The 13,587-nt window shown below is 42.9% G+C and overlaps 2 protein-coding genes across 2 annotated transcripts in view; both read left to right on the top strand.

Moving 5' to 3' along the window:
- The window catches only part of LOC122551066, a 446,222-nt gene extending 445,901 nt beyond the window's left edge, over positions 1–321 (top strand). Inside the window, exon 7 of the mRNA XM_043692707.1 lies at positions 318–321. Within this exon, the coding sequence (XP_043548642.1) occupies positions 318–321 (4 nt within the window). The remainder of the gene's footprint in view (positions 1–317) is intronic.
- LOC122550797 (stAR-related lipid transfer protein 13-like) overlaps positions 202–13,587 on the top strand; it is a 28,244-nt gene continuing 14,858 nt past the window's right edge. The window contains exons 1-3 of the mRNA XM_043692064.1: positions 202–1,066; positions 3,857–4,078; positions 10,108–10,325. Coding sequence (XP_043547999.1) covers positions 956–1,066; positions 3,857–4,078; positions 10,108–10,325 — 551 coding nt within the window. The 5' untranslated portion in view covers positions 202–955. The remainder of the gene's footprint in view (positions 1,067–3,856; positions 4,079–10,107; positions 10,326–13,587) is intronic.

Raw genomic sequence — 13,587 nt, 5'->3', positions numbered from 1 at the left:
AAAAGGTTGGTGCTCCGTCTGATTGAAGGTCATCAAAAAGTACTTAGCAATTAATGAATTAATAAGTGGATTTAACAAAATGCATCATAAGAATAGTTCAGTTCCCAAGATTTTATTGAGAATAATCTAATTTGACTTTGATTAATATAAAGCCAAATTTAGAGCCTAAGATATAAGGTGGTTTAAATCCTGTTTTATTTCTTGGATGTGAATGTGATTTAACATTTCTTTATAACCAAGCACTGCTAAATTTGACTGTTTGAATTTCTCCTTCACTGACTATCTATTCAGTGAGCTTAAGTATATTTACTTTCCAGGTAAAAAAAAATAGATAAATGCATCCATTATGTGACATCAAATTAATATCCTGGCATTTTCACTCAATTAACTTTTTTGAAGGTCTCTAGGCAGCCTTTTGTTTAATTTGTTTTGCGCTATCTACAGCAATTTCCCACTGTCAAGGGGGGCTAAGCAAATTGGGGAAAGGTTTATGCAGGTATGCATATGTGTAGCTGTTAGAAGTGGCTGCCCTGAAACTGTCAACATGACCATTCCAATTCTGTGTATTAATAAATCATTTCAGAAGCATTTTGTAATTTAGGCGATGGTCCAAAATTAAAGCAGTGTTGCTATCCCAAACTATAGCAGCATCTGACACCATGAATTGTTTTCCAGTTGGCAAGTGGGTATAACAAAAGTAGAGTCAAGTAGTTAAAATACACAACCACATTTCTGGAGAGAAACAAAGTTAAAAGAATCGATGATTGTTCATCAGAAAGCAGAGTAATTCACCCAACAGATAACCAGAAGGACAAACAATATTTTAGCACTATTATCAGGAATTGTAAAAAGTAGCTTCTCTGTCACCTTGAGGCCTTGCTTGTGTGTGTGCCTAATCTTTTCAGATTAAAGTCAACGACTAACCAGCCTTTTCCTACTGATTTACGATAGGGTAATGCATCGTAAATACGCAACAGGAAAACCTGATCAGAAAGATTTGAATGAGAACCTTGCAGCTACACAGGGACTGGCCCAGATGATCATAGAATGCAACAAAATTTTTCAGGTGAGCTACTGTTGAGCAACTAAACAAAAGAACTTCAATCTACGATGATTTAGAGAATTGTTTTATAATTATATTATTATTGCATGACCATCAGAATAAATAAAATTGATAAATTGCAATGTTACCAAATTTTCATTCCTATAACGTGATCTGCTTTAAACTCCATTTGAGCTGTCTTAGCTGATCTCAGCCAAGGGCGTAGAACTCTTGGAAGAGATGACAGTTATGGTGAATTTGGGGCAAAATATTATTGGTACATTACTGTCAGAAGACCTTTTGACAAGGTATCACACAACTAAGGAAGTTTGAGATCCAAAACTAAGTGTGACAAAACAAATTTGACCATCAACTAATTCTGGCATTTGGAAGTTAATTGCAATTTCTTGGAGTGGCTAGAGTAAGTCTGGGACTGCTATGGCTGAATTGTTACCATGGTCATGATAACAGACTTGGAAGCTGGCAAAACAGGAAAATAGGTGGCGAGCCACTTGAGGATGACTCTCTCTGATGCATTCTCACCACTGGAGATCTTTCGGAGGGGCACAGTCCGAATTGGAGACTGCCAATTTACTGGAGATCTCCACAGATAGGAAAACTGTGCTGTTGGCTGAGCTTGATCAACTGAAGAAGTTTCCTCCATCCCAGTGGATCTGCTGGTCTATATCTTGCTTATTTTACCACAGCTTTGCAGGCCAGTAGAGGTAGTTCCACCCTGAAGAAGGGTCACTGAACCTGAAACAATAACTCTGATTTTTCTCCACAGATGTTGCCAGACCTGTTGAGCTTTTCCAGCAATTTCTATTTTGTTTCAGTTCCATGTTGAGATGCTCTATATGTATTTATCAAACTTATTCCCACTGTGACTCCATTCTGGTGCTTGCAAGTTGCTGGGACCCGAGACCTATGGAAGTGGGGATGGGAAGCCTGTCAGAGTGGGGAGATACGTTTTGCATGGGGGTATGTATGAGGAAGGGTCAAAAGACCTACGAGCAGTGTAGTGGGGGAAAGCTTTTAGTCAAAATTATAAAGCAACCACCCTTTCCATTATTTTTATTAGGACAGAATTTCAGTCTCCAGGACTAGGACAGTTAAGCCATGCCCACAGTTTTTAAAAGTCTCTGATGAAAAGTCTACACAACTGTTAGCATTTGGGATGCCACAGCAGGTATTGCTGTCTCTGACCCTAAAATGTTGACTGGCAATCCCAGCTGGGACCTCCACCCACAGCCTGTGAGAAGCTCTGCAATGGCTCCTGACCTGCTTTAAATGAGCTGAAAAGAGACTAATGGGATTCAAAGTCAGTAGATGTGAGAGAACACATTATTCTTTCCATTGATAATTAGTTTTAAAGAAGCAATGATGGCTTGGTGGAAAACTTGATGTGAAACAGCCAAAGGATTAAGAGGTTTCAGCTCGCAAGACGTCAACATTGGTGTTTTCAAATATAAAAGGCCATTAAAGAGCAAATGGAATTTGCATGTAATGACAAACAGTGATGTCAATGATTTATTCAGGGGTTGTTTTGATTGGCCGTCAGAACTTTGGGAAGCCAGCAGAAACCCTGGATAAACTGTGAACAAAATTTTCTGTGGTGACTTATCTGGAGAACCCTTGATAATTTTACTGGCTTCACGCTTTAACATCCTCATCTTCACCCCTGCAGCCTCCTGTTCTAAGCTGGATTCAAATAATGTGAAAGCACATAGCTTTGTTTGAACCACAGAACTGATTACAGTGAATTACAGCAGTACCAGCTACTTGCAAGTATCTTTGGTAGTTCTTATTAATTTGCAGTTGAAACTTTATTGCTGGAACAGCACAGCAGGTCAGGCAGCATCCAGGGAACAGGAGATTCGACGTTTCGGGCACAGGCCCTTCTTCAGGAATGAGCAGAGAGTGTTCAGCAGGAGAAGATAAAAGGTAGGGAGGAGGGACTTGGAGGAGGGGAGTTGGAAATGTGATAGGTGGAAAGAGGTCAAGGTGAGGGTGATAGGTCGGAGTAGGATGGAGACGGAGAGGTCAAGAAGAAGACTGCAGGTCAGGAAGGCAGTGCCGGGCTGGAAGGATCCGGCTGAGACAAGGTGGGGGGAGGGGGGATGAAGAAACTGGTGAAGTCCAAGTTCATCCCCTGCGGTTGGAGGGTTCCCAGTCGGAAGATAAGACGCTCCTCCTCCGACCGTCGGGTTGTTGTGGTTTGGCGGTGGATGAGTCCAATGACCTGCATATCCTCGGTGGAGTGGGAGGGGGAGTTGAAATGCTGTGCCACAGGTTGGTTGGGTTGGTTCGTCCGGGTGGCCCAGAGGTGCTCTCTGAATCGCTCCGCAAGTAGGCGGCCTGTCTCCCCAATATAGAGGAGGCTCTATATTGCTCATTCCTGAAGAAGGGCCTGTGCCCGAAACGTCGAATCTCCTGTTCCCTGGATGCTGCCTGACCTGCTGTGCTGTTCCAGCAATAAAGTTTCAACTTTGATCTCCAGCATCTGCAGACCTCACTTTCTCCTCCTTATTAATTTGCAGTTAATTGGTTTCAAATGTAAATGCAAATGCACGCCCAAGCAGTGGTCGTTTATCAGGTACTTGGATAAAATTGGATTTACTGTTTCGTTTTAAGGTTTTAATACCGTTTTGCAGTACAAAATTCAATTCTGTTACTAAAAGCTGAAAATCTGGAGTGCTTTCTTTAGAGTCTGGGGATCCAGCTGGATCACAATGATGTGCCCAACTGTTATTGTGAAGCTATTTTTCTGTGTCTGTGGCTTATCTTTATCCAATTATCCACCACTCGGAACAGATCCCTCAAGATATGATGATGCAGTCCCGGAACTCTTACATTGAGGCCGATGCCCATCCGCTGACACTGGAGGAACTCGGAAAGCAACTGGAAGATGAAGGGGCAAATTATCAGACTTACCTGGAGAATCTAATCCAGAACCTTCAGAAAGAATCCAGGGAGAAATTTAAGAGCTGGGTTTCATGTCCATGCCCTGATAACACTGAACTTGCTTACAAAAAGGTAAGTTCATACATAAGTGCTTATGCCGTATTTGAAAGTTTTGATAATTTTTTTTAAACTTTATGTATTCCTATCATTTCAATGATGAACAATATAAACTTTGTACAAAATATATCTTAAAATTCAATAATCTTTTAAATTCTATTCTATTGACAAGATTGTGTTTCTCACCACCTACTGGAATGACATTTCATCAATGTTAATGTCAATAAAATTGTCAGCAACTGGTAGTGGTTGCAAATAAGATACAAAAATATGTAAAGAAAGCTCTGGTGGCATAGATAAATGTTACTTAATGCATTGGTTAAAAGTGGAATGTCCAAAAATATTCTTTATAATTATCCTGTACAAGAGACTTGATTTCTTTCTTTGAGTACTACAAAGGAGAAAAAGCTGCCATTTCTGAGAAGAGAAGATTGCATTAAAGTGCATCACTCTAGTTTGACTCTTGACAGCCAGCCATCAAAGCTTACAAGCAACTTGTTTATTTTCTGTTCTGTCAGTCATTAATAATCAGTGATACAGAACATCTAATGCGATAACTTAAATGCAGGGTTATTGGACAAATGTCTGTTTAAACCAGGCACCACCTTTTTGTTAATGAGGATAAACTAGTACAGGAAATAAAAACAAACAAACACTTTTGGAGAATATAAAATGGTGAGTTGGATGCAGATCCCTCTTCCAAACTGCAAGAGAGGCAGATGGTTTCTTCCTACAATTGGTGGAGTGCAGGTATCTGTCCAGGAGAAATTGTTTTCCAATTCTCAGCCTCAGATTATTCGCTTCACTTAAGTTTGCTGTTACTGGCTGACTGAGATCTTATATCATACAACTCTAAAATTCAGATTTTATATACATGTTGAAATATCAATTGAGAAATTTATTTTACAAGTTGCTCCCAATGTCATGAAACATAATAATAATTTTCAGCTTTTAACTGCATTTTAACAAAAGCAGAATTTCCTGACCCAGCAAACGACCGATCAGTCAGCATCTGTAAAAAGAAATGGCGAGGTTTATTGGTTTGGGTGCGTTCCCTTCAGTAGAAATGCCACATCCTTTGCTTTTCTCTTTTAAAGAAGTTTGACTGATCTGTCATGTATTTCAGCATTTTATTCTCTTTTATATTGCTTGTAAAACTTGTCAAGTATTCTTGTTTTTGATTTTCTGTTTTACTGAAGTATGCAGAATGAGTATAAGTATCAATGACACATTCATAGTGAAGCTCACAACTGGTGGTATTCTGACTTGAAATGGAAAATAGCATTTCTTTAACACCGAACGCAACATTGGGATGTCCCAAAGTGTTGTAAAATTTAATAAACTTTTTTTTAAAAAATGTATCCATGTCTTCATGTTGGAAATGCAACACCCAAGTTGCCCCACCAACTGCATGATGTTAAGAAATAGAAGCACTGGTAGTCATTTGACCATCAAGCCTCCTCGGTAATTCGTAAAGTCATGTTGATCTTTTACTTCAATGCCACCTTCCTACACTCCCCATGTTCCTTGGCTCCCTTTGTACGAACGAGTGTATCAGTCTCTCTTGAGTGCATTCAGTGATTTTAAGTATTCAGCTCTCATGGGTACAAAATTCCAAAGATTCATATCTCTTTAAATAAAGAAGTTTGCTTTCATTTCCATCCTCCAATGGATGACCCTTACTCCCGAGACTAACTCCGGGTAAAGCATTACCTCTCCAGGGGAAAATCCTCATGGTATCCACCCTGTCACGCCGCTAAATTTTTTTTTCAATTAATCACTTTTCATATTTTTAATGTTCAGCAGTGTAAATAAATAAAAACAAAATAATAGATTGTGGAGGGTCTGAGATAAAAACAAAGTGCTGGAGAAATTCAGCAGGTCTAGCAGCGTTTGTGGAAAGAGAAGCAGAGTTAATATTTTGAGTCCAACATCACTCTGCTCAGTGTGAAAACAGGCCATTCAGCCCAACAAGTCCACATCAACATTCTGAAGAGTAACCCACCCAGCCCCCTTCCCCTATTCTATTACTTTACACTTCCCCTGACTAATGCACCTAACCTATACATCCCTGAACACTACGGGCAGTTTAGCATGGCCAGTTCACCTGACCTGCACATCTTTGGACTGTGGGAGGAAACCTGATCACCCGGAGGAAACCCATGCAGACACAGGGAGGAAGTGCAAACTCCGCACAGTCGTCCGAGGCTGGAATCGAACCTGGGTCCCTGGCACTGAGACGCAGTAGCGCTAACCACTGAGCCACCATGCCACAGCTACTGCCAGATCAGTTGTGTTTCTCCAGTACTTCCAGATTTTCTTACAGTTGGGTTGACACACAAGCTCTTTTAAAAAATAAAAATGTACTAAGACCCAGTTCCAGGATTCCCAACCACCTTCACCTGCTTTCACTGGGACTTTTTAAAAAACTAGTTCTGGTTGTAAGCCTGCAAGATATCATTAGTTAAATCTGAAACTGAATTCTAGTCTCAGTAATGATAACCATTCAATTATCAAAACTAATCTTGTTCATTAATGTCCTTTTTTTGGGAAGGAAATCTGCCTACCTTACCTGGGCTAGCTGATATGTGGCTCCAGATTCCCAGCACTGATTTTTTTTAAAATTCATTTTTGTGGGATGTAGGCATCGCTGGCTGGCCCGCATTTATTGCCAGGCCCTAGCTGCCTTGACAAGATGGTGGTGAGCTACTGACTTGAACTGCTACAGTCCACCTGCTGTGGGTTGACCCATAATGTCCTTTTGGGGCAAGAATTCCAGGATTTTGAAGGCACATTGATGTGTTTCCTCGTCAGGATGGTGAGTGGCTTGGAGGGGACTCTGAGGTGGTGTTCACATACCCGTTGCTCTTGTCCTTCTAGATGGAAGTGGTCATGGATTTGGAAGGTGCTGTCTGAGGATCCTTGGTGAATTTCTGCAGTGCATTTTGTAGATGGTACGCACTGCTGCTACTGAGTGTCAGGTGGTGGAGAGACTGGATACTTGTGGATGTAGCACCAATAAAGCAGGCGGCTTTGTCCTAGATGGTGTTAAACATCTTGTGTTCTTGGAGCTGTACTTATCCAGGCATGTGGGGAGTATTCTATCACACTCCTGACTTGTGCCTTGTAGATGTTGGACAGGCTATGGGGAGTCAGGAGGTATATTACTCACCACAGTGTTCTTAGCTTCTGACCTGCTGTTGTAGCCATAGTTTTATATTGAGTCCAATTGAGTTTCTGGTCAATGATAACCCCCAGGATGATGATAGTGGAGAATTCAGTAATGGTTACACAATTGAATGTTAAGGTTCAATGGTTAGACTGTGTCTTATTGGTGATGATCATAGCCGAGCATTTGTGTGGCACGAACGTTACTTCCACTTGTCAGCCCAAGCCTGGATATTGAACATGGACTGCTTCAGAATCTGAGGGGTCACAAATGGTGCTGAGCATCTCCACTTCTGACCTTAAGATGGAAGGAAGATCATTGAAATAGCTGAAGGTGGTTGGGCCTAGGACACTATCCTAAGGAACTCCTGCAGAGATGACTGACCTCCAACAACCACAACCATCTTCTTATGTGTCAGAAGTGACTCTAATCACCAGAGAATTATCTCCTGATACCCATTGATCCCAGTTTTTTGCTAGGGCTCCTTGATGCCACAATCAGTTAAATGCAGCTTTGATGTCAAGTGCTCTCACTCTCACCTCACCTCTAGAATTCAGCTCTTTTATCCATGTTTGGGCCAAGGCTGTAATGAGATCAAAAGCTGAGTGGCCCTGGCGGAACCCAAACTGGGTATCACTGAGCATGTCATTGCTGCTTGATAGCACTGTTGATGACACCTTCCATCATTTTACTGATGACCGAAAGTAGACTGATGGGGTAGTAATTGCCAGGTTAGATTTGTCCTGATTTTTATGTACAGGATATACTTAAACAATTTTCCACATTGCCGAGTAGATACCAGTGCTGTAATTGTACTGGAACAGCTTGGCTAGGGGAGTGGTAAGTTCTGGAGCACAAGTCTTCAGTACTATTGCTGGAATGTTATCAGGGCCGTAGCCTTTGCAGTATCCAGTGTCTCCAACCGTTTCTTGATATCACGTAGACTGGATCGAATAGGTTGAAGACTGGTATCTCTAATGCTGGGAACCACTAGAAGAGGCCGAAATGGATTATCCATTTGGCACTTCCAAAAGACTGCTGTGAAAACTTCAGCCTAATCTTTTGTATTGATGAAAGAGCCCTGCACATCATTGAGAATGGGGATATTTGTAGAGCCTCCTCCTCCAGTGAGTTGTTTAATTGTCCACCATCATTCATGACTGGTTGCAGCAGGACTGCAGAGCTTAGATCTGATTTGTTGGCTGTAGGATCGCTTAGCTCTGTCTATCACTTGCTGCTTATGCCATTTGGCAAGTAGCCCTGTTTTTATGGCTTCACCAAGTTGACACCTCATTCTCAGGCATGCCTGGTGCTGTTGCTCCTGGCATGCCATTCTGCACTTTCCATTGAACCAGGGTTCATCACCTGGCTTGATGGTAATGGTTGAGTAGGGATATGCCAGACCATGAGGTTAAAGGTTGTGCTGGAGTACAGTTCTGCTGCTAATGGCCCACAGCACCGCATAGATGTCCAGCCTTGAGTTGCTAGATCTGTTTGAAGTCTGTTCCATTTAGCATAGTGATTGTGCCCCACAACACGGAGGTTATTCTCAACGTGAAGGCAGAACTTCATCTCCACAGGGACTATGTGGTGGTCACTCTTAGCGATACTGTCATGGACAGATGCATCTGCAGCTGGCAGATTGGTAAGTGTGAGGTCAAGTATGTTTTTCCCTCTTGGTTTCCTCACCATCTGCTGCAGACCCATCTAGCAGCTATATCCTTTAGGACCCAACCAGTTCGATCTATAGAACTGCTGTTGAGCCACTGTTGGTGGTGGACGTTGAAATCTCCCACCCAGAGTACATTTTGTGCCCTTACCATCCTCTGTGTTGTTCACCATGGTGGAGTACTGATTCATCAGCTGAGGGAGGATGGTATGTGGTAATCAACAGGAAGTTTCCTTGCCCATGTTTAATCTGAAGCCATGAGATTTCATGGGGTCTCGAGTCAATATTGAGGACTCCCAGCGCAGTTCCCTCCTGACTGTATGCCACTATGCTGTCAGCTCTGGTGGGTCTGCCCTGCCAGCGAGACCGGTCATATCCAGGGATCGTGATGGTGTCTGCAAAATTGTCTGTAAGGTATGATTCCATGACTATAACTATATCCAGCTGTGGCTTGACTAGTCTGTGAGACAATTTTGGCAAAGCCCCAGGTGTTAGTGAGGAGGACTCTGTGCGTTCGATGGCTGTTTCTGCTGTTGACGTTTCCACTGCCTAGGATGATGCCAACTGATCCATCTGGTTCCATTTCTTTGAGACTTTGTAGGAATTGGTACAACTAGATGGCTTCCTAGGCCATTTCAGAGTGCAGTTGACAGTCAACTGCATTGCTATGCGTCTGGAATCACATAAAGGCTAGACCAGGTGAGGATGGCAGATTTCCTTCCCTGAAGGCCATTAATGAGCCAGATGGGTTTTTTTGTGACAATTGGTAATGATTTCATGGTTATCAGTAGATTCTGAATTCTAGAATTTTTTTTAAATGAATTCAAATTCAAACAAATTCATATCTGTCATGGTGGGGTTCAAACCCAGTCCCCAGAACATGAGCTGAGTTTCTGAATTAATAATTTAGTGATAATACCACTAGGCCACGACCTACCCTATGGTTGACCCATGACATCCTGCTGAGATCCCAGGTAAGCCACCCAGATCAAGGGTACTTTGGGATGGGCAGGAAATTCTGGCCTTGCCTGTGATGACCATATCCCATGAAAAAAATAAATTAACAAAAGGGGCTTAAGCACACGTCCTTCTTGCTCAGAGGCAGGAATGCTAAACACTAATCTACAATTATTTTATAATATTGATAGTTTATAAATTGTCCAATTTAATGATTCCAATAATAAAAGCTGTTTTGTTTTGGGGTAGGTTGGTGATGGTCACCCTCTCCGTCTGTGGAAGATATCCGTTGAAGTAGAGGCACCACCTTCTGTAGTTCTAAATCGGGTACTACGAGAGCGCCACCTGTGGGATGATGACCTGCTCCAGTGGAAAGTTGTGGAGTCCCTGGACAAGCAGACTGAAATTTTTCAGTATGTCTTGAACAGCATGGCTCCTCACCCCAGCAGGGACTTTGTCACACTGAGGTAACTTTTGAATGTATAATGCACCACCATTCAAAACACACAACATGGTGTTGAACATTTGGTGAGAGTAAGAATTTTTCATTGGGAAATGGGTGAGCACATCTTAAATTTAGTTTAACATTTTGAATTTAACTGGCAACCTTTGGAAACTGTAAGAGGAAATTGCTTGTCAATGACAGTTAACTGTCAATCAGTTGTAAGTACCTAAACAAGGGCTAATTATTGTGAACACCTCTAACATTGTTGTGACTCAAAACAAAGCATAAAAACAAACTTTGCACAAATTTCAAATGGAACATGAAAGTTTGGGATTTGATGAATGAGTATTTTGCGCAGAGCGAAGGAAGTACCAGTTCTTCCATTTTAGATGCAGTTCATTTTACCTTAAGGCAGTAGTAAGTTTTTGGCCAGTGTTTTAGTGTTTATTACAAGTTAGTGTTAAAAAAATGAAGGTTTTTGATGTTTGAAACCAAAATATGGATATATAAACAGCCGCAACCACCTTGTGTACAGAACTATGCCCTAACTGCTTTGAATGGTGTTTACTGGGAGTGGACGTGCCTTCTTAAAAAAGGGAATATTTACATGATACCTTTACAAAATGCACTCTTGAGAGAGAGTCCCTGTACCCCTTCCAGAAAATATAGATCTTTGTTATAGTCACCCAAGAGGTGAGAAGGGGAGGGGCAATTACCCCACCCCTCTCCTCATTCATATACAAATGTTTGGCTCTGAATTTTAAACTGTGCCTAGTTCTATAACTTATTTTCGACCTGTTCCCTTTAATATCTTTTGGAAACTTTGATCAAATTATCATTTAACCTAGTAAATTACAATGAATCCCAGGGTGGAATCTTGCAGGGATCTGAGTGATATGGCCTGTTGGGAGGTTTGTGGCAGAATCAGAAGCCCATCTCCGCCTTAGGGAGACTCGTTCCATCACGGTTCACAAGCGGTGTAGTGAGTCCCTTGAGGCAGTGACCAGTTTTCAGTTAAGGGGGGAGTATTTCTTGGTAAACACCTTGTTGATGGCCCAACACGCCTCATTAATATTCAGCTGTCTAACCAAATAAATTGAGAAAGCTCACCATGCAATCCAGAGTACTTGTGCATTCAGCTCACCTTCTTGCTCTGAACGGTCTCTGTTACACAAGTTACAGCCTCAAGCATGATCCACAGGCACCAGATGCACACATCACTTATCCATGGACATTGGCATTTGCTATCTGCCAACTTCACATAACCACCTAGGCACTTCTCCAATACACTGGCAGTGCACTCTGAACGTACAGACTCTCATTGCAGGCCACTGCAGCAACTAGCATTGAGCACGTGGACAGGGAGCAAGTTTGCGGATTGGCTCAGGCTGCAACTCGAAGCTGATTACTTTGTCCTTTTCGCGCTCGCTCACTTAGTGCCTCCAGGATAATTGCAGCACCTGTGCCTTGCCTTACATTCCGTAACAGTTGGCTAAGTGACAAACTAGGCAGCTTGCCTTGCTGCTCAGCAGCCCTCAGTCATGGGAAAGTACACCTTGCTGTACATTGGTTCATTACAACAGTCTTTGATCTTCACCATGTGCCAGCTGCTTAAGTGGCAAATGCACTCTGTGCGCAGCAAGCAAGTAGCCATATCTTAAAGTTTTAGAGGTGTCGTCCTCACTGAAGTCTGTGGAGGCAACCATCAGCCAGGCACTAACTCAGATCAGCCTCCATTGCCAGTCCAGGGGATTGGCCACAGTCAGATGTCCGCTTACATTGGTATGGGGCAGGGGGTTGTGTACAGGGACTGGGTCGTGGTCAGTTCTGTGGCTCCTATTCTGGGGAGTAGGGCTAGCACAGTTGAAGTGTGCAACCATCAGTACCATCTGGGCATGTTTTGTCCAGGGCTATCCAGTCAGGTCACTCAAGTGTTGGCCCAAAGTCAATGTGTTGCATCTCCCTGCCACAGGCATTGCTGGACATTATGTAGGTCTGAGGTCAGCTTACCAAGGGAAGCTCATGAGGTTTATTCAGTGCTGACTCCTGAACTGTCTCTTGATTATGATCAGACAATAGCTGCCATACTTGGTGTTTATGAGCTGGACCTAGAGGCACCTCAGAAGGGCTCAATAAAAAAAGCTAATTGCTTTCAACTAGTGGCTCTGCCCTGTAATAATACAGTGCACCTTTGAATTATCCCAGCTGATACTGCTGAAAGAATCTACAATTGGCCTCCCTGCCACCTGAGAATGTATTTGGAGGAGAGAATCATCACAGCCCAATATACAGCTATTGCAACAAACTGCTTTCAACTTGCACTTCGATCAGGAATGTCAAGCAGATGCTTTCCAAACTGTTTCCATGAGCTAGACAAGAGAAATGCTTGCCTTTGAAGAAACGCCCAAAGGAGGGTTTTTAATAAACAACCTTTTATACATCTGCTGGATGAGGCCAGGGTGTTCTCGATGCAATAAAGTAGACCACTCCAGACCAGAATGCTATGTAGCTAAAAGGCAAGCTGTGGGTCTTGTGCAATTGGTCTGGAGAGAGAGCGAGAGAGAGAGAGAACACAGCAGGACCAATGAGGTGGGGGGGGTGGCGGATGGCCCTCTGGTCCAGAGCCCTGCCATTTGACTGAGATTACTCTGTGTGCCCAAAGCAGGTAAATGTCTAGATAACTCGAGGAATGATTCCTCACTGGAACAGCATCTCTGTACACCAAACCCAGGCCAAACGAGCATTGTTGCAGCGTCACCGGGATTTAGGAGGTTCAAACCTCAAATGAATGAGCGAGGTGTCACACTGGCCGTCTGAAACCCCCTTTGCAAACTGAGGTGTGGACCAGGGAAGTTTCCAATTAGACTCACAGCTGATGCAGATTAGCAGAAGCTAGTCAGCCCTCTGTGAATTGGGTTATCTTAAGAGGTATGGGACAAAATAAGGACACACAACTCCCAAGCCAGACAGAAAAGTCAAAGGTGAAAATGTGTTGCTGGAAAAGCGCAGCAGGTCAGGCAGCATCCAAGGAGCAGGAGAATCGACATTTCGGGCATGAGCCCTCCTTCAGGAATGAGGAGTGTGTGCTAAGCAGGCTAAGATAAAAGTTAGGGAGGAGGGACTTGGGGGAGGGGTGTTGGAAATGCGATAGGTGGAAGGAGGTTAAGGTGAGGGTGATAGGCCTGAGTGGGGGTGGAGAGGTCAGGAAGAAGATTGCAGGTTAGGAAGGTGGTGCTGAGTTTGAGGGTTGGGACTGAGACAAGGTGGGGGGAGGGGAAATGAGG

The sequence above is a fragment of the Chiloscyllium plagiosum genome, chromosome 6 (assembly GCF_004010195.1).
Source record: "Chiloscyllium plagiosum isolate BGI_BamShark_2017 chromosome 6, ASM401019v2, whole genome shotgun sequence".
Classification (NCBI taxonomy): Eukaryota; Metazoa; Chordata; class Chondrichthyes; order Orectolobiformes; family Hemiscylliidae; genus Chiloscyllium; species Chiloscyllium plagiosum.
The sequence above is the reverse complement of the archived record's forward strand: the minus strand, read 5'-3'. Positions and strand labels throughout refer to the sequence as shown.